We start from the raw sequence: 21,232 nt of genomic DNA on the forward strand, positions 1-21,232 counted from the left end.
CAATGGTTTGGTAGCAGTGGTGCTGCAGGGGTGGCCTCTGTTAGAAGAGTCCAGAAGCTGCCCCCTGTCAGGTAAGGGCCCATTCCACATGGCTCCAAAAGGGACCCATCACTGACCAGAGCTGAGCGAATGGGCAATACTAGTTGCAACTCTGTAAGAGGATATTTAAGAAAGGAGAAATACTGCTCTGAAACAGCAGCTGGGAGAGAGGAGTGAGAAAATGTAGAGAAAAACAGCCCTGCACACACCTAGGTCAGTGCAGAGGGCGGGCAGGAGGGGCTCCAGGCACCAGAGGAGAAGTTCCCCTGAAGCCCATGGAGAGGCCCATGGTGTAGTAGGCTGTCCCCTTGCAGTCCATGGGTGCCACGGCAGAGCAGATCTCCACGCTGCAGCCCGTTGAGGAGCCCCCGGTGGAGCAGGTGGATGTTGCCTGGAGGAGGCTGCATCCCATGGAGAGCCCCTGCAGGAGCAGGCCCTGGGCTGGAGCTGCAGCCCATGGAGAGGAGCCCACGCAGGAGCAGGGGATCTGGGGGGAGCTGCCGCCCGTGGGGGACCCGTGCTGGAGCAGTTTGCTCCTGGCAGATGGATGCTGTGCTAAGGACCCATATTGGAGTAGTTCTTGAAGAGCTGCTGCCTGTGGAAAGCCCACGCAGGATCAGTTTGGGAAGGACAGCATCACTTGGGAGGGACCTCACGCCGGAGTATGGGCAGAGAGTGACCATGAAGGAGCGGTGGAGATGAAGTGTCATGGACTGACCGCAGCTCCCATTGCCCGTTCCCCTGAGCTGCTCAGGGGGAGGAGGAAGAAGAGGGTGGATGGTCTTTTTTTAGTTCGCTTTTAGTTTCTCACTGTTCCAGTCTTCTAGTAACACTCAATAAATTATCTTAATCTCCCTACGCTAAGTACGCTTTGCCCATGACTGCAATTGGTGAGTGATCTGCCTGTCCCTTAAATCAACACTGCAGCCCTTTTCCATTCTATTTTCTCCATCTGTGCCTTTGAGGATGGGTGGTGAAAGTGGCACTATGGAGTACAGCTGAACATCATTGTGAAACCACCACACCACTTGGCCTTGTTACTGGCACCAGCTTTGAAAAAGGAGAGACAGTTTCAAGCAATTTATAGGGGTGACCATGTTTTATTAAACAGATGGTAAGAAAGAGTCAATCCTGACATACAGACGAACAAAATAACACTTTGTTGTTTTATTCCTCAAAGTACACTAGATAAATATTTTTTTTCTAAGAAACTAATAAAAAGAAATAACACTGAAGATAAAAGTAAGAATATATAATGATAATGAAACAAATACTCAGGAAATCACTTGTGGAGAAAAAGGGGAAATTATCAATTTTCAGAAACAGCCATGAAATCTTTTTCCTAACAGCACCCTTGAGCTCCTGGTTCCTCATGCTGTAGACGAGGGGGTTCACTGCTGGAGGCACCACTGAGTATAGAACAGCCACCACCAGATACAGGCATAGGGAGAAGATGGAGGGGGGCTTCAGGTAGGCAAATCTGCCAGCGCTGATAAACAGGGAGACTACAGCCAGGTGAGAGAGGCACATGGAAAAGACTTTGTTCCATCCCTGCTCAGAGGAGATCTTCAGCACAACCCTAAAGATCTGCACATAAGACAGTATGATGAATACAAAACACCCCCAAACCAGAAAACAATGAAATCAGAGAACCAGAAAACAACCACAGAACAATGAAAACAAAACATCCAAACACCAACAAGGAACAAACTATGAGAAGCCCAGCTTCCCTGAGGTAGGAGTGTGAGCAGCAGAGCTTGAGGATCAAGGGGATTTCACAGAAGAACTGGTCCACAGCATTGCCTTGGCAGAGGGGCAGGGAAAATGTATTGGCAGTGAGCAGGACAGCATGGAGAAAGCAACTGCCCCAGACAGCTGCTGCCATCTGGGCACAAGCTCTGCTGCCCAGGAGGCTCCCGTAGTGCAGGGGCTTGCAGATGGCAACGTAGCAGTTGTAGAACATAATGGCGAGAAGAGAATATTCTGCTGATATCAAGAAGACAAACAGAAAAACCTATGCAGCACATCCTGCATAGGAAATGGCCTGGTGTCCCACAGGGAATAGGTCATGGCTTTGGGGACAGTGGCGGAGATGTATCCCAGGTCTAGGAACAGCAGAAGCACAAAAAATACAAAAAATAATAATTACAAAAAAAGTATGTTAATATAAAACAATGAAACACAAGGCTAGAATGGGATATATTGAGAGTCACTTTGGGAGAGAGATGGGAACTTCATGATTACTGAAAAATATTTGTAATAACACATTCCAAATGGCATTCTTTAGCTCCTGGTTCCTCATGCTGTAGATGAGAGGGTTCACTGCTGGGGGCATCACTGAGTACAAAACTGTAATCACTAGATCCAGAGATGGTGAGGAGATGGAAGGGGACTTGAAGCCGGCAAATGCAGCAGTGCTTATAAAAACGGAGACCACAACCAGGTGAGGGAGGCACGTGGAGAAGGCTTTGTGCTGTCCCTGCTCAGAGGGCATCCTCAGCACGGCTCTGAAGATCTGCAAATAGGAAAAAAGAATGAAAACAAAACACCCCCAAAATACAAAACCACTAAATGTGAGAAGCCCAACTTCCCTGAGGTAGGAGTCAGAGCAGGAGAGCTTGAGGATCTGGGGGATTTCACAGAAGAACTGCTCCACAGCATTGCCTTGGCAGAGGGGCAGGGAAAATGTATTGGCAGTGAGCAGCAGAGCATGGAGAACCCCACTGCCCCAGGCAGCTGCTGCCATCTGGGCACAAGCTCTGCTGCCCAGGAGGCTCCCGTAGTGCAGGGGCTTGCAGATGGCAACATAGCGGTCATAGGCCATGACAGTGAGAAGAAAATACTCTGCTGATATCAAAAAGACAAACAGAAAGACCTGTGCAACACATCCTGCATAGGAGATGGCCCTGGTGTCCCAGAGGGAATTGGCCATGGCTTTGGGGAGAGTGGTGGAGATGCAGCCCAGGTCGAGGAGGGCGAGGTTGAGGAGGAAGAAGTACATGGGGCTGTGGAGGCGGTGGTCGCAGGCTACGGCGGTGAGGATGAGGCCGTTGCCCAGGAGGGCAGCCAGGTAGATGGCCAGGAAGAGCGCGAAGTGCAGGAGCTGCAGCTCCCGCGTGTCTGCGAATGCCAGCAGGAGAAACTCGGTGATGGAGCTGTTGTTGGACATCTGATGCCTCTTGGCCTTGGAACCTATCCAAAGACAAAAGGACATGGACTGGCTACCTAGGAAAGGCCGTGACACGTTCTGAAACCCAAAGTTTAGTTCACATGCAGTGTACCTGTAGTACAGAGGGGTTGTTCAACATCTTCCAGCAGGAGAACCTCAGGGACATTGCTGGATTACGTTAAATCAGTGACTTCAACAGAGCCAGCTCATTTCCCAGCCCTACGCACTGCAGTGCCCAGAGCCATATTGGCTGGAACAGCTTGAGCACTTTGCTCCCAGTGACATACCTACAGAGCAGGACTCGGTATTCTGTTGTTTGAGCATTGGCTTTAATCCCACTGCCCAGAGAGACTGAGGGGAAACCAAGGGCAGGATGGCTGGGAGGAGAAACAGAGAGAAATGCCCCAGTGCTCCTGCTTTCAGGGGCAGGAATGGGACTGAGAGATTGGCACTTGGGGGGTTCTCTTTTTCTGAGGGTCCTGCTGCTAAAGGGACAACAGTCAGAGACCCCATGGTTTTGGGGCAGAGGCTTTGCTGGATTTGAGCAGAGACCACGCGGTTGCTCTGGGTAAGGTGTCTGCACTGCATGGATGTCAGGGAGGTGCCCAAATCGCCCCTACCACGGAGTTTCTGGGAGCAGCTCCCGCTCACTCCCTGACCATGGCTCTGCTGCCTGCAGCTGTCCCTGCCTGCAGCTGGGTCTCTGTCCCCACGCCTCCTGCCTGCAGGTCACAGCCCCCATCCCACCCATGAGGTGCTCAGCTCTGCCCTGCAGACACCTCCTGGCAGCAGGGCTCTGCCCAGGGGCAGCTCGCTGGGGGCATGTCCTAGAGACCAGGTCACACAGACCCTGCTGGCACTGCACGTGTGGTGGTGGAGCTTTCTATGGGCAGGAAAGAGACTTCCGACGGTCCTTGGAATGCTCCTTATTAGGGCTTAGGAATGTCAGCCTTTTCTTAAAAATAACAGCCTCTATTTCTATTTCCACAGGGACAAAGAAGAGAAAACTGAAAGCAGAGGCTCAGGAAAGCCGAGATGCAAGCATCTAACCCCTGATTGGCTTCTTGCCTTGGATACAACCTGGGAGTGCTGTGGAGCTGTGAGCAGGCTGCCCCAGGCAGCAGCCTCCCGCCAGCAGCAGGACCCTGCCCTGCCGGGGGGGCTCCTTCCACCCGCAGCTTCTCCCCGCAGCGCCCTGGGCAGCTCCCCGGGCAGGCTGAGTGCTGAGCCTGGCAGGCGGCAGAGGCCCTGCCCCGGCACACAGCCCCTGGGGCACAGCAGGGACCCTGCTCTGCACCACAGCCCTGGGCACCCCTGCCTGCACCCGCGCCTTCTCCTTCCTCCAGGAGCTGCGGCTGCATTGCCCTCCAGCCAGAGACTTACCGGGGTCAGGGCTGGCAAGTGTTCTCCCCCAGCGAGCTCTGTGCATCCTGCCACTTCTGCCTGCCTTTACCCACTCTGTCTCTGCAGGCAGTGCCCCCAGCCCTGCTGCGCTGGGCAGAGGAGCTGCTCCTGGGCAGAGCTGGCTCTCTGCAGCGCTGCCCGCTTGCCAGGAGCTCCCCTTGGGCCCAGGAGCCCGGCCCAGCTCAGCAGCACAGGCCCAGCCCAAGGCCTCCCTTGCTCTGCCCCCCACCGGGCTCCCTGCCCATGGCCCTGGGGCTGCAGGGGAACCTGCTGGGAAACAGCCTCAAGGAATCCCTGGGGTTCCCTCCCTCACCTGGGCACACACACTTCTTGACAGCAGGATCATTTCTCCTTTTAGGCTATAAATCGTCTTTCTTTATTCTGTTTCTTTGTCCTGTTTACAAGCAGGACACACAGTCCAGATGTGCCACAATGCCCTCAGCCTGGGGCACAGGCAGGAGGAGATGGATCCCAATCTCCTGTCACAGGGCTGTGACATTGAAAGAAGGGCTGATGAGGTGTTGGGGGACAGGTCCCTCAGCTTGGGGCGCTGTGCTGGATAGGGACATATGGATGGGGGGCCGAATAACAGGGTATTGTCCTCCATTTGAAGGAGCCACTCCTCTATGGGATGGGCAGCAGGTTGGGGGTGCCCTTGTGGGTGAAGCTCAGAGGAGAGCCAGTCAGGGTGACAGTGTGGTCGTGCTGGGTGGGTGCAGATTCTTCAGAAGAGACAAGCGGGGACGATCAACAGGGGGTTGCCCTCCATGTGAAGGATCTGTCTGGATGCATGGAGCTCCTCTATGGGATGGGCAGCAGACTGGGAGGATCCTTGTGGGTGAGGGTCAGAGCAGAGCCAGTTAGGGTGACAGTGTGGTCGGAGGTAAATGCCTGCAGTCAGGCTGAAGAAGTGGACAAAGTCTTGTGGAAGCTATTGGACTAAGCTGAGTTCAATGACTCCATGTCACCCTGGGGGCCTTTAATCACTCGAACGGTCACAGGAAAGGGACACTGCTGGGTGCAAACATTCCCAAGGTTTCTGTGGGTTCTTGAAGACAGCTTCTGTGCACAGCTGCCAGATGGGCCAACCGAGGTGATGTTCACCGGGATCTGGGACTTGCAAACAGGAAAAACTTGTGTCTTGACACTCCTCTTGCAAATGCATGTTGTAGTCCAGCTTCCTTTCAGCACATGGAAAGAGATCAGGTCTGAGGGCCCAGCCCTACACACAGAACTGCACAGGCTCACCCTCGTCTTTCCCTGCAGCCCACTTGACATGGTGCAGCTGACACGGGACCAGGTACATCTGTGTGCAGTACAGTCAGGGGCAGTAGTCCTGCCTTCAGCATGCATCAGGTCTCCTGAAATGAGACTTGGTCAAGTTCTGAGAGAGAACACAGAGTAGATCCTAAATCGGGATGGGTTCCTCCTTCATTGTGGACACAAAGACACAAGTGGTCTCCTGCAGGCAGATCTGGCAGGCCGGCTGCAAGGGGCAGGCCACCCCTCCACCTCAACCTCTTCATGGGCACCTTCTCCTGTAGAGGCTCATGGCCATGGGCAACGGGTAGCAGCCTTGAGGAGTGCACCACATCTGTCACAGACCATTTTCCCCACTCTCCTCTCCATCTGTAGTGCTGCCATACTCCTCCCCCTCAAAAGTATGAGCCAAGGGAACGTTTGCCATTCCCTCGTGTACCATCTCTGCCTCCTGCATGGCAGACCAGGGGATGGTGCTGAGGCCATCTCAAAGTACAGAGCCCTGTGGGCTGTCCCAGAAGGAGGATCCTGGCATGTGCTACAATTCCCTCCATATAACACATCCTACTACTCCAAGGGAGTGAACTGCAGTGAAGAGGAGTTCAGGCACACTGAGGGGATGCTCCATCCCAGGTGCCTTCACTCTTGTCTTTTGAGAAAATCCCAGCCCCAGGACAAGCCTCAAACCCAACCCTCCTGGGAAGGCTCTCAAGAGCAGAGGCGTGTTGGTGCAGGAACACAGCGGTGAGTTCTCCAGCGCTCCACTTCTTATATCCAATGGCCTTTGTCACCATTTGGAGATGTTCCTGGTGGATTTGTCAGGAAATGCTGGAAAAGAACTGGGCAGAAGGGAGGTGACTGTTTCTCAGGACAAGAAGGGAAATCTCTCATCTCTCTCCCGAGCTGTGCCATCTCCATGCTGCTGACCTCCCAGGCCTTCAAATGACACATGCTGATGTCACAGGGGGATGCACTGCATCACCAGGAGATCGTCACTGGAGCAGCGGCAGTGCCGGCACTTCCCTGCAAGGCCTGGTCCCTGCTGGGCACTGCTTGGGTGCTCCCCACCGCTGTCCTTCTGTGGCCAGGAGTGGGGGCAGCAGGCAGCAAGGTTGCACTGGGCGACCCTCGCTGACGGGCGGAGGAGCAGGGGCACCTTGCAGAGGAGCTGTGGTTGAGGAGCCAGGGGGGGCATCCCTTGTCCTGAGCTGAGGGCCAGCAGCAAGTGAGATGGAGGGCTGCTGGAGGGCGACCATCACCTCCAACCTGACTTCCATGTTCCCAGTGCTCCTGCAGCTCTCCTCCAAAGGTGAGGGTGTCAGGAGCCCCTTCCCGGCAGGTTGCCCAGGGGCTGTCAGCTGTCCAGAGCTCCAAGTCCAGGGCTTTGGGAGGAGACTGGATAGGGCTGATGGCTGCTGCAAGAGCCCTGCCTGAGGGTCCCGCTGGGCTCAGGAGATGATGTAGCAGCCAGGACCCCTGGGTCCTGATGCCAGGGCTGTCCTGAGGCCCAGGGCTCCTCTGGCCATGGCTCAGAATTCTCCTGATGGGGACAGTCCAGGGCCAGGTTTCCCTGGGAACTGGTGCCTCTTTGGGATCTGGCTCTGGGAGGAAAGATGTCCGGTGTCCCAAAGACTGGTGTGGCCTGCAGCTCCCCCAGGTCTCTCAGGAATGTTCCAGCAATGCCTGTGTTGGAAATCAAGCCTTCCTCTTCTACTGCTGTCCTTCAGGGGAACCTCTCTTCATTCCTGTTTGTGTGGCCAAGCTGGCAGAGCATGTCCTGGATGCTGAGATGCCATCTCCGGAATGCCACAGCCCTAGGTCTGAACACTTCCCGTACCCCTACATGATGGATTTACCCTGCTACGCAAGTGACCTCCTCCACCCCACTCCATCACAACCCCTCCCCAGAGGAAAAGGGGAAGTAAATATTTTTTGTGTGGTCTTTTGGGGTCCCAGGAGTTGGAGTCTTGTTCAGCGGTATCTCTCCATGGGCCGCAGCTTCCTCCAGGCCAAATCCACCTGCTCCACTGGGGGTTCCTCCATGGGCTGCAGCGTGGAGATCTGCTCTGCTGTGGGACCCATGGGCTGCAGGGGGACAGCCTGCTTCTCCATGGGCCTCTCCATGGACTGCAGGGGAACTTCTGGTGTCTGGAGCACCTCCTGACCTTGGTGTCTGCAGGACTGGTTCTCACTCCTCTCCCTCCCAGCTGCTGTTTCCCAGCATGTTTATTCCTTTTTAAATCTGCTCTCACAGAGGTGCAACCAGCATCACTCATTGGCTCGGCTCCGACCAGCAGCTGCTCTGGCCTGGAGCGGGCTGGACATTGGTCAGCAGGTGGTGAGCAATTCCACTGTGCATCACTTGCTTTGTGCATTCTACTATCATCATCATCAACAACAACAACAGCAATAACATCTTTATTATTATTATTTCCCTTCATTTTCTCTCTTATTAAACAGTCTTTATCTCAACCCATGAGATTTTATCTTTTTTCCCCTCTCGATTCTCTCCCCCATCTCACTGATAGGGTGTGAAGCAAACGGCTGTGTGGTGCTGAGCTGCCTGCAAGGTTAATCCACAACACTCCCTTTGGCACATAACATAGGGCCCAAAGGGTAGAGATAATGACAGATCTGACCAGAGCATGTTAAAATAAAATTGTTATAAGCTTATTATTTGCTGAAAATAATGTTGATATTTTGGGGGGATCTCAGGGTTGTAGTTGTGTTTGGTCTCTGAATTACGTTGGATAGTACATTACCAACTGTGTGTTCCTTGCAGTGCTGTTTATCACTTCTGGGGGCTGGTTTAAGGTTTTTATTTTGCTGTAATGTGTAACACTGGCGTATGGTATGATAAAATTTTTGGAAGTGAGACTGATCGGGTAGTTGTACTCAGCATTGCTGTCACCACTGTACTTCAGGAACTATCTATCAGAAACTATTCTGATCTTGTGAAGCCCCACTTGGAGTACTGCATCCACGTCTGGGGTCCCCTGTACAAGAAGGATGTCGATCTGTTAGAATGGGTCCAGAGGAGAGCCACAAAGTTGGTCAAAAGGCTGGAGAACCTCTCCTATGATGTAAGGCTAAGAGGGCTGGAAATGGTCAGCCTGAAGAAGGGAAGGCTCAGGGGTGACCTCATTGCAGCTTTTCAAATTTTAAAGGGAGCTTATAAAAAAGATGGAGAGTGACTTTCTCCTCGGGCAGACAATAAGAGGACAAAGGGGGATGATTTTAAACTAAAAGAGGGGAGATTTGAAGTGGAGAGTAGGAGGAAATTCTTCATGGTGAGGCACTGGAACAGGTTGCCCAGAGAAGCTGTGGATGCCTCATCCCTGGAGGTGTTCCAGACCAGGTTGGATGACACCCTGAGCAACCTGTTCTAGTAGGTGGCATCCCTGCCCATATCGGGGGGTTGGAACTAGATGATCTTTAAGGTCCCTTCCAAGCCAGGCCATTCTATGATTCTGTGATTCTCTTCTGGGACTTCCTGTGGTCACAGTTTCCCTTCAGTTCTCCAGGTGGACCTGAGCTGAAGAACCTTGTCTGGGGTGATCTTTGGGGTAAGGGCCAGCACATGGGTTGGGAGAGACTGTCTCAAGGATATGTGCTGCATGCTACATGGATGTGTACAGCAGGAGAGCAGGAAGCTCACATGGCTGCTGGGTCATGCTTCCATCAATGCAAACCTTGACACGGGATCCCAGCCTTGCGTTCCAAGACACCCTTCACAAAGGGCAATGGCATTAAGAGATTGGCAGGTTAGGGCACCAGTCCTCCTTCAGTTACTCCTCATGTCAGGTGGTGCACCAGGAAACCGTAGACTTGTAGTTCTGCATGATGAGCATGAGTTAGGGTACACACAGTCCAGACCTTGTCTTGGATGAGATGAACACCAGTATTTGAGGCAACTTCTAGACAAGGTCAGCTCCCATCTGATCTCTCCTCATGCCTCCTCTCTCCTCTCCAGCTCTTCCTGGCCACCTCCCCATGCTCCCCATGTGGCCCTGAGCTGGTGGTGCTATGAGCAGACCAAGCATGCTGTGGTGCCCAAGAGGTGACGGCACACTGGCTGTGCTGCACACGGTGGGAAGTAGACCTATCTGTATTGGGATCATTGCTGCTAAACTCTCACTCTGGATTCAATATCTGTGGCAGATGCTCAGGAAGACTAGGGAATATTTCCAAGGACTCTAGGGGTTTCCAGGTATTTTATAGATCCAGGCAGCTGTACTTCCCTGAGGATGAGAGGAACCCCTCTCCAGCCTTCCTTCTTTGAGCATGCTGGTCCCTCACTGAATCCCACAGGCACTGAGTTCTTGTTTGCCTGGGGACATCAAAATTTGGCACCGTTCCTACGGGTGACTCCACCTTGGGCAAGCTCTCACTTTGTAGGGCTCCAGGCACTGCCCACCCCTGGGACATGCTCCCTAGGGAGAACCCCTGAGCTTCCCAGGCAGCTCCACATTAATCTCCTAGAGGATGTCCTCTGCCCTGCCCCATGTGGGGCAGACGCGGGGATGTACCTCAGTGACCATTCACCATTTTCACTGTCATCAGACACCAACAGGTTACTCCTAAATCCTACCCCTGATTTCTCACAACTCATATGATGGTGATGAGCTTTTTGTCTCCCAAACGCATGGAGTTACAGGCCTTCTGAGGTGCAGCAGCTTGTATTGGGCTTACGTGTCACTGTTTTGGTAGCAGGGGGGATCTAGAGCTGGACCCTGTGAGCAGAGTCCAGAAGCTGCCCCATGTTAAAGAAGAGCCAGTTACAGATGGCTCCAGAAGTGACCCATTGCTGGCCAGAGCCGAGCCAATGGGCGATGCTGGGTTGGCCTCTGTGAGAACAGATTTAAGGAAGGGGAAAAAAAATCTGCTCGGAAGCTGCAGCTGGGAGAGAGGAGTGAGAAAATGTAGTGAGAAGCAGTCCTTGGTACAGACACCAAGGTCAGTGCAGAAGGAGGGCAGGAGGTGCTCCATGCACCAGAGCAGAAGTTCCCCTGCGGCCTGTGGACAGGCCCCTGGTGGAGCAGGCTGTCCCCCTGCAGCCCACGGGTCCCACACGGAGCAGATCTCCACGCTGCAGCCCGTGGAGAAGCCCCCGGTGGAGCAGGTGGATGTGGCCTGGAGGAGGCTGTGGCCCATGGAGGACCCCTGCCGGAGCAGACTCCAGGCTGCACTGTATCCCATGGAGAGGAGCCCACGCAGGAGCTGGGGGCCTGGGGGGATCAGTTCGGGAAGGATGGCATCCATGGGAGGGACCCCAGACTGGAGCAGGGGCAGAGGGTGACCATGAAGGAGCGGCAGACACAAAGTGTTATAGACTGACTGCAGCGCCCATTCCCCGTTCCGCTGCACCACTGGGGGGAGGAGGTAGAAGACGGTGGACGGGGGTGAAGGTGTTTTTAGGCCTTTAGTTTCTCACTGCTCTCGTCTGTTAGTAATGCTCAATAACTTAGCTGAATCTCTCTACAAATCTGTTAAGACCATGACTGAAATATATCAGTCATCTGCCTCTCCCTTAAATCAACCCTGGAGTCCTTTTCCATTTTTTTTTTTCTCCAGCTTTTCCTTTTGAGGGGAAAATGCTCAGCCATGTTATTGGCAACATCTTTGAAAGAAGAGACAGGATTTCAGGCAGTGCACTGGGGAGATTCCATTTTATTAAGCAGATGCTAAGAGAGAGTACTGGCATCCAGGTAGACAAAAAATGTCCAGAGAAAAAAAAAATAGCAACTTCATACCTCGGGAGAAGTGGGGTGAATAAAATACTTTTTTCTACAAAAGTAATACATGGAAATGACACTGAAGATAAATATAACATCATGGTAATGAAAGTAAGTACCAAGCCTCCAAGGGAAAACAAAGGAAGTCATTTGTGGAGAAAGAGGAGAAATGTATCAATCTTAAGAAAAATCCAAGTAATCACTTTCCTGATAGCACGCTTGAGCTCCTTGTTTCTCATGCTGTAGATGAAAGGATTGAATATCGGGGGCACCACTGAGTACAGAAGTGCCACCACCAGATCCAGGGATGGGGAGGAGAGGGAGGGGGGCTTCAGGTAGGCGAAAAAAACTGTGCTGAGAAACAGGGAGACCACAAACAGGTGAGGGAGGCACGTGGAAAAGGCTTTGTGCTGGCCCTGCTCAGAGGGCATCCTCAGCACGGCCCTAAAGATCTGCAAATAGGAGAGCACAATGGAAGCAAAACACCCCAAAAACAGAACACTACTGAATATGAGAAGCCCACCTTCCCTAAGGTAGGAGTTAGTGCAGGAGAGCTTGAGGATCTGGGGGATTTCACAGAAGAACTGGTCCACAGCATTGCCTTGGCAGAGGGGCAGGGAAAATGAATTGGCAGCGTGCAGCAGACCATAGAGAACCCCACTGCCCCAGGCAGCTGCTGCCATCTGGGCACAAGCTCTGCTGCCCAGGAGGCTCCCGTAGTGCAGGGGCTTGCAGATGGCTACGTAGCGGTCATAGGACATGACAGTGAGAAGAAAATACTCTGCTGAAAACAAGAAGACAATCAGAAAGACCTGTGCAGCACAACCTGCATAGGAAATGGCCCTGGTGTCCCAGAGGGAATTGGCCATGGCTTTGGGGAGAGTGGTGGAGATGCAGCCCAGGTCGAGGAGGGCGAGGTTGAGGAGGAAGAAGTACATGGGGGTGTGGAGGCGGTGGTCGCAGGCTACGGTGGTGAGGATGAGGCCGTTGCCCAGGAGGGCAGCCAGGTAGATGGCCAGGAAGAGCGCGAAGTGCAGGAGCTGCAGCTCCCGCGTGTCTGCGAATGCCAGGAGGAGGAACTCGGTGATGGAGCTGCTGTTGGACATCTGGTGCTCCTGGGAATTGGGATCTGCTCCTCTGGAGAGGGAGGTCTGTCCAAGGAGGAAAGAGAATTAAAATGTTAGGGTAGACCTCTGTGAGGAAAACCTAGCCTATTGTTTTGTAGAAGCCATAAAAAGCTGCCTCTTTGCTTTTCAGAAGACTGCTTCTCTACTTGATGTCAAAGTGGTGCTGCCTGAGGGTGCTAGTGGGGGCAAGAGACTCTGCAGGAGACAGTTCTGTCCTAGAACAGTAAGTAAATGGAACATGGGGTGGTCTCAGATGAAGTGTGTTTGAGGTAACAAGGAGTTTTGGAGCATTCTTTCTCAAAATTCACCCGACTGCAGAGCAGGGCTTTGTGCGTAATGCTTTGCTTTGTTACTTCATACTCATCCCCCTATACCTGAGGAGTGTATTTAAGGCAAAATTCTTGGCACTTGTACTGCTCAACAAGGGAAACCTTGGGGTCCTGGGAGGCAAAGGGACTGTCCTTCAAGGCAGAGCGGGGACAGTTTGGGTATCCATCAGTCCTGGTCTCAGCTGCCCTGCGCGGGCACCTCTGGAGGATGGTCGCACTCAGGTGTTCCCCTGAAAAGAACCTGGATGCTGCTGAGAGCAGAGGAATCCAGGTTCAAAGGGCAGATCTCCAAACCCCTCACCCATCTCATTGCACCTGAGGAGGATCTCAGCCCCCTGCTTTTCACCACGTACACAGAGGAATCATAACAGCTGCCCACATACAGCCACCCACCAGCATTTCTATGGCCTTAGGGCTGACGTGTCTTCTCCATGGGGATGCTAGATAACACAGAGCTCCTAGAGCACAGCTGTGGTCTTGTGCATGGCAGCCTGCAGCCCAGCCGAAGCCCCATGTAAAGAGTCAAATTTCCTTAGATGTGGAGTCCTGAAGGGAGAGTAAGCTCCTTCCCCACACACAGCATTTCCCAGAGACCCAACAGTTAGGAGGGAATGTGGATGCCTTTTATTCATGGACGTATTGAAGAGATAGGAACACCATCACCAGTTTTTGAGCTGCACACGAATTCTCATCCCCAAAACTCTAGTGAATCAAAAGAAACTCATGACATTATTATTAGATGAGAAAAGAAGCTAAGGAGTTTGTATGAAGAAGGTGTCAGCAGGGCAGGTGCCCAAATCCCCTGTCCCATGTTGCTTCTGGGAGCAGCTCCCGCTCACTCCCTGCCCATGGCTCTGCTGCCTGCACCTGTCCCTGCCTGCAGCTGAGTCTCTGTCCCCACGCCTCCTGCCTGCAGGTCACAGCCCCCATCCCACCCGCTGGGTGCTCAGCTCTGCCCTGCAGACACCTCCTGGCAGCAGGGCTCTGCCCAGGGGCAGCTCGCTGGGGGCACGTCCTAGAGACCAGGTCACACAGACCCTGCTGACACTGCATATGTGGTGGTGGTGGAGCTTTCTATGGGCTGAGGGGAAGGAAAAGATCGTTGTAACCTCTCAGCCATCATGGATTCTCAGCCTCTTCTTGGAATTAAAAGCATATATTTCTATTACCACTGAAGCAAGTAGAGAAGGCTGAAAACTCAGGAGGCTCAGGAAAGCTGTGACTGAAGCTGAAATCACCTTACCCCAGCTGTTGCAAAGTCCCCTTGGATACATCCTGGTTGTGCTGTCACACGCAGCAGCCTCCCGCCAGCAGCAGGACCCTGCCCTGCCAGGGGGGCTTCTTCCACCCGCAGCTTCTCCCCGCAGCGCCCTGGGCAGCTCCCCGGGCAGGCTGAGTGCTGAGCCTGGCAGGCGGCAGAGGCCCTGCCCCGGCACACAGCCCCTGGGGCACAGCAGGGACCCTGCTCTGCACCACAGCCCTGGGCACCCCTGCCTGCACCCGCGGCTTCTCCTTCCTCCAGGAGCTGCGGCTGCATTGCCCTCCAGCCAGAGACTTACCGGGGTCAGGGCTGGCAAGTGTTCTCCCCCAGCGAGCTCTGTGCATCCTGCCACTTCTGCCTGCCTTTACCCACTCTGTCTCTGCAGGCAGTGCCCCCAGCCCTGCTGCGCTGGGCAGAGGAGCTGCTCCTGGGCAGAGCTGGCTCTCTGCAGCGCTGCCCGCTTGCCAGGAGCTCCCCTTGGGCCCAGGAGCCCGGCCCAGCTCAGCAGCACAGGCCCAGCCCAAGGCCTGCCTTGCTCTGCCCCCCACCAGGCTCCCTGCCCATGGCCCTGGGGCTGCAGGGGAACCTGCTGGGAAACAGCCCGAAGGGATCCCTGGGGTTCCCTCCCTCCCCTGGGCACACACACTTGGCAGCAGGCTCATTTCTCCTTGCAGAAAACCAATTAAGTGTAACAATCACATCTTCTCTGAGAATTAGTTTGTTATGTCATGGACATGTCCACATGGCTTCATCTAACACCAGCAAGGTCTGCCTGCCTTTTATGCCCTGACACAGGACTCTGCCTGGGTACAAGAGGTGCTGGGCAGGGATAAAATCACTGGTACTTTGCAAACTACATTCTTATAGTCCATGGGACAGTAGGGCCTACATTGAAGAATTCTTGGTTGTGACCAGGAGGTGCTGGTTCATTATGATCCCAGGAGAAAGGCACTCTAGGTCTTGTGCAGGGACAGTTGGCATGTTACCCACCCCCTTGCATTGCATTGCCTGTGGCCCCACAAGTCAGATGGGCGGTGGAACACCTCATTGCTGTGCTGACACATCTGTGGCAGGATGTTCAGGGTCATTTTTGGAACTGCACCTGAAACCCCCGTCCCTAGAGAGCCTAAACACAATAGCAGGAGCAGCAGGAACGGGTGGAGAAATGTGGGGAAATATCACGGTGCTCACTCTGAGGAAGACAAAGAGGCAGAGAAACCCCCCCCGAGAGCCTCACCCAGCTGTGCACAGCCCCCAGGGATGGGCACTGCTGGGCAGTCACTGGCATCCCCTCTGTCATGCAAGAGGAAAGGGGAGCATGTCCGCAGAGATGCGCCTCTCCTCTTCTGGGGCTCTGGTTGCAGACATGGCAGCTAATGGACGGGACACCATGATCAGCTCCACATGATCCAGCAGGGTTCGCTTGCAGCATAGTCCAGCTGACACAGAACCACGTGGATCTCTGTGCAGTACAGTCAGGGACGGTAGTCCTGCCTTCAGCATGCCACAGGTCTCCTGAAATGAGAGACTTGGTCGGTTGTAAGAGAGAGCCCAGATTCATGCAGAAGAGGAGTTCAGGCACAGTGAGGGGCTGCTGCATCCCAGGTGCCTTCGCTCCCATCTTTTGAAAAAAGCCCAGGCCAAGGAGAAGGTGAAAACCCCACCTTCCTGGAAGGGCTCCAAACAAGAGGCATATTAGTGCAGGAACACAGTGGTGATTCTTCCAGCACTCCACTTCCTATATTCAATGGCCTTTGTCACCATTTGGAGATGTTCCTGATGGATTTGTCAGGATCCTGTGGAAAAGAACTGGGCAGAAGGGAGGTGACTGTTTCTCAGGACAAGAAGGGAAATCTCTCGTCTCTCTCCCAAGCTGTGCCATCTCCATGCTGCTGACCTCCCAGGCCTCCAAATGACACATGCTGATGTCACAGTGGATGCACTGCATCACCAGGATATCGTCACTGGAGCAGCGGCAGTGCCGGCACTTCCCTGCAAGGCCTGGTCCCTGCTGGGCACTGCTTGGGTGCTCCCCACCAGTGTCCTTCTGTGGCCAGGAGTGGGGGCAGCAGGCAGCAAGTTTGCACTGGGCGAACCTCGCTTATGGGTGGAGGAGCAGGGGCACCTCACAGAGGAGTTGTGGCTGAGGAGCCAGGGCGGGCATCCCTGAGCTGAGGGCCAGCAGCAAGCGAGATGGAGGGCTGCTGGAGGGTGATCATCACCTCCGAACTGACTTCCATGTTCCCAGTGCTTCTGCAGCTCTCCTCCAAAGGTGAGGGTGTCAGGAGCCCCTTCCCAAGGGCTGGAACAGGAGTTGTCAGCTGTCCAAAGCTGCAGGTCCTGGGCTTTGGGGCGAAGCTGAACATGGCTGGTGGCTGATGCAAGAGCCCTGCCTGAGGGTCCCTCTGGACTCGGGACAATGTGGCAGTCAGGACTCCTGGGTCTTGATGCTAGGGCTGTCCTGAACCCTATCGCTCCTCTGGGCATGGCTCAGCCTCCTCGTGATGGGGACAATCCAGGGCCAGGTTTCCCTGGGAGCTGGTGCCTCTTTGGGATCTGGATCTGGGAGGAAAGATGCCCAGTGTCCCAGAGACTGGTGTGGCCTGCAGCTCCCACAGGCCTCTCAGGAATGTGCCAGCAATGCCTGAGTTGGGAAACAAGCCTTCCCCTTCTACTTCTCTCCTTCAGGGGAACCTCTTTTCATTCCCTCCTGTGCCACCAGGCTGGCAGAGCATGTCCTGGATGCTCAGATGCCATCCCTGGATGGCCACAGTCCTGGTGCTGAACCCTTTCCATGTCCCTACTGGGGTGGTTTTATCCTGCTATGCATCTGAACTCCACCACAACCGCTCTTTCATATCCCCACATACAAGGAAAAGGGGGAGAAAATACGACGAAAGAGCCCGATTGTTGAGATAAGAACATGAGATCATCCTCCGTGCATTGTTACGGGCACCAATTATTACTCAGTCCTCGTGAGGCCACGCCTGGAATAGTGTGTCCATTTCTGGGCTCCCCAGTACAAGAGGGACATGGAAGTCCAGAGGAGGTCTATGAAGACGATTAGAGGAATTGGAGCACCTGTCGTACTAGGACAGGCTGAGGGAACTCTTTAGCCTGGGAAAGAGAAGACTGAGAGGGAATCTTAACCAATGTGTACAATTATCTGAGGGAAGGGTGTCCAGAGGATGGGGCCGGACTCTTTTCAGCGGTGCCCAGCAACACGACAAGAGGCAAGAGGCACAAACTGACACAGAGGAAGTTCCAGCTGAATATGAGAAAACATTTCTTTACTGTAAGGGTGACAGAGCACTGGAATAGGTTGCTCCACAATGGCCCTCTGCCATGCCCCTCCACATCCTGTCCTACATTTTCCTGTATCTGTGCTTGCATCCCTGCACACTTTTACCACGCACTCACGTTCCCACCTCACTCTGACCCCATGATTGCCAAAGCTCTCCTAATTTATCTCCATCCTTACTAGCTTTGGCTTCAAACACAAACCTGTTTTCCTGAGGATTTACCAATACCTGTGGTTTCCCCGCAACACATCAGGCTTTTTCCAAAGCCTCACCCTATTGGAACTCTATCAGCCAGTATGTCCCAGCCCCACATTTGCTTGAATTGTCATTGGATTGAGTCTCTACATTGCCGCCCTGAACTCGACATAATCCTTCTGGAATGGAAAAGGCCACACTAGAGCAGGTACACCTCTGAAGAGAGTGTGGCACATGGATAAGTCCACACCTCTGAAGGCACACCTGCAACCGTCTATGGCTGTTGGTAAGTCCACACACAGTAGGTAGAGCTTTGAAGGGGCTGTGGATAAGGATGTGTTGGAACAGTTACAGCTCTAAGGGACTGTGGCCAGTGGATGAGCCCAGGCTGGAGCAGGGGTGAGGGGAGGAGTTCATTGTAGGGTCAGATTCTGCGGCCTGGTCTGTGCTGTGGTTTAACCCAGCAGGCAGATAAGCACCACACAGCTATTGGCTCAAATCCCCTGCCCCAGCGCAATAGGGCAGAGGACTGAAAATGGTAAAAGCGCAGGTACTTGTTGGTGTAACAAACAAGTGTTTTGTAACAAAGGGGAAAAAAAAAAAACAAAAAAGTGATGCAGAATGCTATTGCTGACCTCTGCTGACCAATGCCCAGACACTCCTGGTCAATTCCCCCAGCATTCTTGCTAGGCATTACATCATGTGGTATGGGATATCCCTTTGGCCAGTGTGGGCCAAACTGCCTTCTCCTGTCCTGTAAGGCCTCAACAACAGATAGAAACCAATTCATGAACTAAATGGATTCACTGAATATTTGATTAATACGGACATTTCTGGGAGGTGGCCCATAGACTAAGGGAATGATATCCGTGTTCTAATTGCAGGGTGCTGATTAATGAAGACATATTGGAAAGTCTGGAACCTGTCATGGTATAAACGGTACAGAATAAGGGGTGAGTATTATCCTGGTTACTTCTTGGGTGACTTTTTTGGCTCCCAGCGCAGCTCAGAGAGGTGGTTTACTCCCCCACACTTAATGGGACACTTAATGGATAAGTCAGAAGTCCATATCTGTGCCCTGCACAATTGAGGCTTCAGTGTGCACATTGTGTGCATGTGCATGTGAGGTGAACATGAGTGAGCACAAATGCCCTCTCCCTGTGTCCATTCCTCATGCCATACAGTATCTCAGAGAAGTGCAGAGCAGGGTCATGCACTGCAGGGCTGAGGTGCCTCCCAGAATCTGGGAGAGGCAGCAGGAGCCAGAGGGACACCACAACCACTGCAATGCCCTGCCTTTGGGTGTACAAGGGTAGGACTTGTGTGTTCTTGCCTGTCTCCTGCACCACCCTCCCCTGCCTTCCTGGACTGTGTCAGCAAATGTGCCAGGGGGATCAGAGAGCTTTCTGGAGACTTGGAATGACATCAGATCTGCCTTCCAGAAGAGGAAAAAAGAGGGTGGGAAGAATTAAGGCTGGTCAGCCTCACCTCAGTCCCTGGGAAGGTGATGGGGCAAGTTTTTCCACAGCTACCTCCGGGCACTTGAAGGACAAAAATGGGATTGCAGAACCCATAGGTGAGGGAAAAGAAAGGGACGCTGTCTACCTGCACTTTAGCAAGGCCGTTGACATTGTCTCCTGGAGACTACTTACAGCCTGATTGGTGCTATGTGGACTTAACAAATGGATGAGGCTGTGGGTGGGAATTTGGCTGGACACTCAGGCGCAGTTGTCATCTGTGATGGAAAGTTCTCCTGTCAGGCAGTTCCTAGCACCATCCCTCAGTGAGCAGTACTTGGGCCAACACTGCTGAATGTCATTATTAACTCTCTGAATTAGAGGATGGAGCACACTTTCAGATCCTTTCTGGATGGTGCCAAGCTCAGAGGAGCCCTTTAGCTACCTCATCTGGTTTAGCTTGCCTTGAGCAGGACAGGTGAAGAGGATGCCATTCAGGGGTCTCTTCCAACATGAGTTATTTTGTGATTCAATGACTCTTTCCATTGGAGAGCTCTCTGAAGACATAATAGGGAGAGGAAGAAGAAAAGAGAGAGAGGCAGAGGTACAGATACATCGTGTCTTACTATGAACAAAGTAGATCCTGTGAAGAATGTTTCCATATTTAAAGAAGTGTTAGAAAATTTGATGGATAAATTTCATTTAAAAAGCTTACTTTTTGTGTCCTCATGTCCTGGCCCACAAGGCGAGTGCTGGGTGAATGTGTTCTTATGTGGTCTGTTGTGCCTCAGAAACTTAACAACCAGTAGGAAGCATCTGGTCACCTCAGTCTCTGGAGCTGACAGGCCAGCAGCAGTAACATGGCTGGGGACAGGGCCTATGAGGTGGCTTCTTCCTGAAGCAGCTGATGTGTCAGCCCTTGCCTCCTGGCTGAGACCTGTGCTTTTCCGCTTACACCTGCCAGCATCCCTGATAAGGCAGCAGAAGGCACCTGCTTGGCACACTGATTGTGAGATGCCCTCTGTCTGAGAGCCTGATAGGCCCCATGCAGGAAGAGGCCTTGGTGTGAGTTATAACATCCCTTCTGCCTGAGCACATGGTGGGCCAGCAACAGGCACACAACTTGGTCACGTCTACCTGAGAGGCTGGAAGGCCAGCAGCAGGTATACGGCTTGGAAGACCATGGTGAGGTTTCTTCTGTCTGGTCAGGCCATAGGGCTCCAGAAGGCTGATGGCTTGGGACATCTGCTGAAAAAGTAGTTTGTGGATGATGGAGCTTTCTCTGGTGGTGGGAAACAGCAGGAGGGAGTAAAAGCTGCTGCAATGTGCTGCTTGGAAGTTTAAGACTGGGCATGAGGAGGAGGAAATGTCACTGAAAGGGTAGTGCTGTGGTGTCAGAGGTCACCCAGAAGGAGCCTGTGGTCAGCCCATGCTATTGTGTTTCAAGCAACTGCCGTGGAGGGTGGGGAGACATCAGTGAAAGTAAGGTAATGCCTGGATGAGAGCAAGGTGGAGAAGCAAGGTGGGTGCCTACAGCCTGCAGGGAAAAGGGGGAAGTGATAGGACAGCGCAGGACAACCTGTGGTGGAGAAGACCGAGAGCACTGGCAAGGCTGGAAGACCCCAGCATATCCAAGGGCTTTGTCCCCCTGCCGATGGCAGTTGTCTCTGCTACTGAGGCTCATGAGGAGACATGCTGTGCTCATGACACTGGGGCCTTGTTGCCTCCTTGCAACCCAGTGGGGAGGCCAGGAGGTGTCGTAGCATTGCCTTCACACAGCATCACACACCCCACATCCCACTGCCCCAGGAAGAGCCCTGAGCCATGGGTGAGGGTCAGGGCCTCCCTTCCCAGGGGCTGTGGACAAGGCTTTAGCCTTTGTGCTTCACCAAACAAACCAAGGCCTTTACTCAGCATCAGAGTCTCCTGCACAGTGCCTTTGCCTACCTGCAAT

General features: G+C 53.3%; 3 protein-coding genes across 3 annotated transcripts in view; 1 reads left to right on the forward strand and 2 right to left on the reverse strand.

Annotated features, from left to right (window-relative positions):
• LOC308186415 (olfactory receptor 14C36-like) overlaps positions 1-21,232 on the forward strand; it is a 294,878-nt gene that overhangs the window by 153,840 nt on the left and 119,806 nt on the right. The window lies entirely within an intron of this gene.
• LOC308186397 (olfactory receptor 14C36-like) lies at positions 89-3,477 on the reverse strand. The gene has a single exon (XM_080608542.1). The coding sequence runs from the start codon at positions 3,251-3,253 to the stop codon at positions 2,249-2,251; it is 1,005 nt and encodes a 334-aa protein (XP_080464668.1). The 5' UTR covers positions 3,254-3,477; the 3' UTR covers positions 89-2,248.
• Positions 8,431-12,876, reverse strand: LOC308186409 (olfactory receptor 14C36-like). The gene has a single exon (XM_080608550.1). It carries the CDS (start codon positions 12,711-12,713, stop codon positions 11,754-11,756), a length of 960 nt encoding a protein of 319 aa, XP_080464676.1. The 5' UTR covers positions 12,714-12,876; the 3' UTR covers positions 8,431-11,753.

The sequence above is a fragment of the Anser brachyrhynchus genome, assembly GCF_964034855.1.
Source record: "Anser brachyrhynchus genome assembly, contig: SCAFFOLD_86, whole genome shotgun sequence".
Taxonomy (NCBI): Eukaryota; Metazoa; Chordata; class Aves; order Anseriformes; family Anatidae; genus Anser; species Anser brachyrhynchus.

Excerpts from the sequence above, each read along its gene's own strand:
- LOC308186397 (XM_080608542.1), bottom strand. The coding sequence starts at position 3,253 with ATGTCCTTTTGTCTTTGGATAGGTTCCAAGGCCAAGAGGCATCAGATG.
- LOC308186409 (XM_080608550.1), bottom strand. The coding sequence starts at position 12,713 with ATGTCCAACAGCAGCTCCATCACCGAGTTCCTCCTCCTGGCATTCGCA.